The sequence below is a fragment of the Triticum aestivum genome, chromosome 3B, assembly GCF_018294505.1.
Source record: "Triticum aestivum cultivar Chinese Spring chromosome 3B, IWGSC CS RefSeq v2.1, whole genome shotgun sequence".
NCBI classification, from domain to species: domain Eukaryota; kingdom Viridiplantae; phylum Streptophyta; class Magnoliopsida; order Poales; family Poaceae; genus Triticum; species Triticum aestivum.
The window spans coordinates 44,280,564-44,284,449 of NC_057801.1; the positions used below are offsets into that span (position 1 = coordinate 44,280,564).

The window sequence follows — 3,886 nt, forward strand, 5'->3', positions numbered from 1 at the left end:
GCATTCACTAGAATTCTGTGTGTTCTCAAACAGTTTTAGGTTGTGTTTTGTTGAGGAACCAAAATGAGTGAAATGTCATAGTTCCATTCCTAGTAAATTGTTGGGTTCATTCCTACGTCTTGCTTGGAGCAACAAACTGGAATGGAATGCTTTGCCAGTCTTGCATATATCAAAAGTGCTGGATAACATGCACACGCAAGTAGAGCTGATCAGCTGTGTATACAATCCATATATCAAAAGTACACATGGTACAAAGTACAGCAAACTCGGGGAGTGGAGGAACAACCAAACATCGATACAACAGTGTGGCCGGCCATGCATAGCTGCTTGGACGGACGTACTCCTCTCTCTCTCACGCAGTGAGATAATATGAGAGCATTTATTCATATATATGTGTGTGTGCGTGTGTGTGACCTCAACGTACTAAGCGTAGATCCAGCAACGATGGCGTAGGGGACGTACGATAGCAACAACGATGGCAGCAAGTGCTCGATCAGCGAATCTTAGAGCAGTCGACCGAAGAGCTGATGGCGTAGGGGACGCTAACGCCGCACTTTGTGGGGATGCCGGCGGCCTTGCCAGCGTTGAGCCCAGCAGCAGCGCTCTTGATACACTTGCACGCCGCTTGCTTGTCAGCGGTGCTCCGGGCTGAGCTGGCTAGACTCCTAACGCCGCTGCAGCAGGCCGCAGACGGGCTGGCGCCGTTGCCGCGTGCATAGGAGATGCAGGGGCTCAAGGCAGAGCTCACCTGACCGCACGATACAGCCGCCTCCGTGACTGCGAGGAGCATAGCGGCCACCACGGCGACGAGCACGACCTGAGCAACAGCAGAACGGGCCATCTCGATCAAGCTAGCAATAGTAGTGGTAGTGAGCTCAGGCAGAGATGATGAGATAGCTAGATTTGCTAAGTGATTGTAATGGTGAGGAGTTTCGTGGGGATGCATGGGCTTAAATAGGGCTTCTTACCATCACGGGATTCCATTCGTAATAAACAGTGTACTTTCTTGGTGTCAAGTATTGTGTCTACGTGTGCCAATTCAATTGATGCGAGCAAATGCATGAATTTAGGTTGTTGGATGTTGGAATTGATTTATGGGTGTTAATGCATTTAGGAGATGGTTGGTTGTTACCGTTTGGATGGGCCGATGGATGGACCAAGCACTACATCCAGGCGTTCTAGCGGTGGAATGTGGTTGATTAGCGTGTACACAGCAGATTATTTATGAGACTAAGACATGTACGCAGTCATATAGTGGCCGACCATGGAGTAGTTGAGTGCATCTATGATGGTGAGCACGACCATTGAACTGTACATATACGTACGTCATCATTTTTACCCAAAATACGCTCTGGCTTACCGAATTCAATAGCTCAGCTTCAAAGCGGAAACCGGATTTGCTTCCAATAGAAGCACAGCCGTGCATCTCGGAAAAGGGAAAAAAAATATTTTTTCCATCCACAAGAGGTACTGATTTACTTCTCGTGGAGTCATGAATTTGCATATGCGAGAGGGAAAAATCATGGATTTTTTCGACCATGGGAGGCACTAATTTACTTCTCGTGAAGGCACGGATTTGCTTCCACGACAAGCACGGCCGTGCCTCTCAGAAAAAGACAAAATATGTTCTTTTCCTTCCATGAGAGGCACTAATTTAGTTCTCGTGGAGGTGCGGATTTGCTTCCGCGAGAAGCTTGGCCATGCTCATGAAAAGGGAAAACCGTGCTCTCGGTTCGGGTTTTTTCGTCCGATTTTTTCGTGAAAAAAGTTCGTGGAAACCTATCAACATACAATCTAGTTTTGAAGATCTCGACGCGAGGAATCCAACGGTGAAATGGTTCAGGATTTGGACACATGGTTGAGAGATAAAACATTTTGAATAAGAAATCTATGAAAAAGAAAAAAATCCCAGGTTGCGACAAGTGGCGCACAAGCAGTTCAACACATGTTGCACCATGGGAAGGTGTGAGTGACATTTACAAAGAGTATTCTTTAATCAGTGATTTCGGTAGTTGAGTGCATTAATTATGATGAGCTCGACAAGTGAACTATATCAACCTAGTTGTGCATGTGGTCATGCATGCCTGGGGATCATCTACCTTGCCTTACTTGGTCCCAATATCGCAGCGTAACATTCATTGGTACCATATTCAGAGCTACGTTTCGAATTTTTATTTGTACATCATGCATGTTCTCTCGGAAGGTGATCCCACGAATTCTAGCAACTCAAAAACACAAAAGGACACATGTTCATGTTAAGACCTTGAGGTCCATCATCTTCTTGGTCGTCGTTACTATTACAGTCATTATTATTATTATTGTTGTTGTTGTTGTTACAATTTATTTGTGGGGAATGCCATTGCCAGTCTTGTTCTAAGAGAAAACAAAGGAACACTATCTCTTGTTTCCTCACAAGATACCCCTGCCTGTCTTTTTCGTTCACGTGGATGTGTGCACCATCTTCAGAAACAAAATTGATCGTTCCACATTAACTCTAGTAATATATCAACGGAACTAAGCTGGTCCGAAACCGGACGATATTCGATCTAAATGCATATATAAATATATTTTCAATTGTTTTACAAATACACATTCTAAATTACCACAGAGCAAAAATGTGCACTTGGGAGACTTGTAATTCAGCACCAAATGTCACTGTCCCCTTGGTTCAACTGGAGTGAATAGATGTTAATTTGCCTCTGTGCAAGTATTCAGTGCCATAGTCCACTCGGCTTTTTTTTAATGGTAAGTGCCTCATCCGTCAATGTAGCAGCATGTCTCATGATGATTTACTACTGCCGATGGATGCGTCATTAGAGCATCTCCAACCACAAACACACTAAGCAGACCCCCAAAACACCTGCGGACGCGTCCGCGGACAGTGACCGGACAGCACAGAAAAAACGTCTGCCACAACCATAAAACTCAAATTTCGTACCTCGATACCCAAATAGCACAGCCATGTAAATAAAAACCTATGTACTACGTACATAGCTAAAAGAACTATTGTCCGAGATGTTGGCGATCTCCTTGCCAGGGGCTAGGTAGATGGGAAAGTGCGGTAGCTCCTGCGCCTGTGAAGACTCTGGCCCCTCCTCCACCTCCGCCTTCCTATCCAATTCGATGAACAGTGCTTCCAACGCCGCCTGTTTTATTCCGATGAACTGTCGGTTAGCCTCGACATAGACCTCGTCCTAGATGGACTCGTGGACGGCAGTCTGTTCTACCATCTCCATCGCTTGGGCGGCCTCGTACTCCACCTTGGCATCCGCCACAGCGAAGCCCGCAGACAGCCACACCTCCACCTACTCCCCTCTGGCTCCGCTGCCTCCTTCTTCATGGGCTCTGCTTTCGACAGCTGCTCCCCCTCCAACTTCTCCTCCTCCTCCTTCCCCACCTGCTCCTCTTCATCCTCCTCCTCATCCGCCACCTCCTCCTCCATGAGATAATATGAAGGCTTTTATTCGTGTGTGTGTGTGTGTGACCTCAACGTACACATGGTGACCATTGGTTGATTAGCAAATCTTAGAGCAGCCGACAGAAGAGCTGATGGCGTAGGGGATGTTGACGCCACACTTGAAGGGAATCTCAGCGGCGTTGCCAGTGTTGAGCCCACCGGGAGTGCTCTTGATGCACTTGCACGCCACTTGCTCGTCAGCGGTGCTCCGTGCTGCGCTAGCCACACTGCTGACACGGCTACAGCAAGCCACAATCGGGTCGGCACCGTTGCCGCTGGCATAGGAGATGCAGGGATTCAAGGTAGAGCTCACCTGTCCACTGGAGATGGCCGCGTCGATGGCTACGAGGAGCATAGCTAGCGGCCACTAGGGCGACCAGCATAAGCTGAGCAACTGCAGCATGGGCCGTCTTGATCTAGCTAGCAATA

General features: G+C 47.6%; 1 protein-coding gene across 1 annotated transcript; it reads right to left on the reverse strand.

The window, feature by feature from the left end:
* Positions 1 to 200: 200 nt before the first annotated feature.
* On the reverse strand, positions 201 to 944 carry LOC606363 (non-specific lipid-transfer protein 4.1). The gene has a single exon (XM_044491054.1). It carries the CDS (start codon positions 839 to 841, stop codon positions 494 to 496), a length of 348 nt encoding a protein of 115 aa, XP_044346989.1. The 5' UTR covers positions 842 to 944; the 3' UTR covers positions 201 to 493.
* Positions 945 to 3,886: the final 2,942 nt, after the last annotated feature.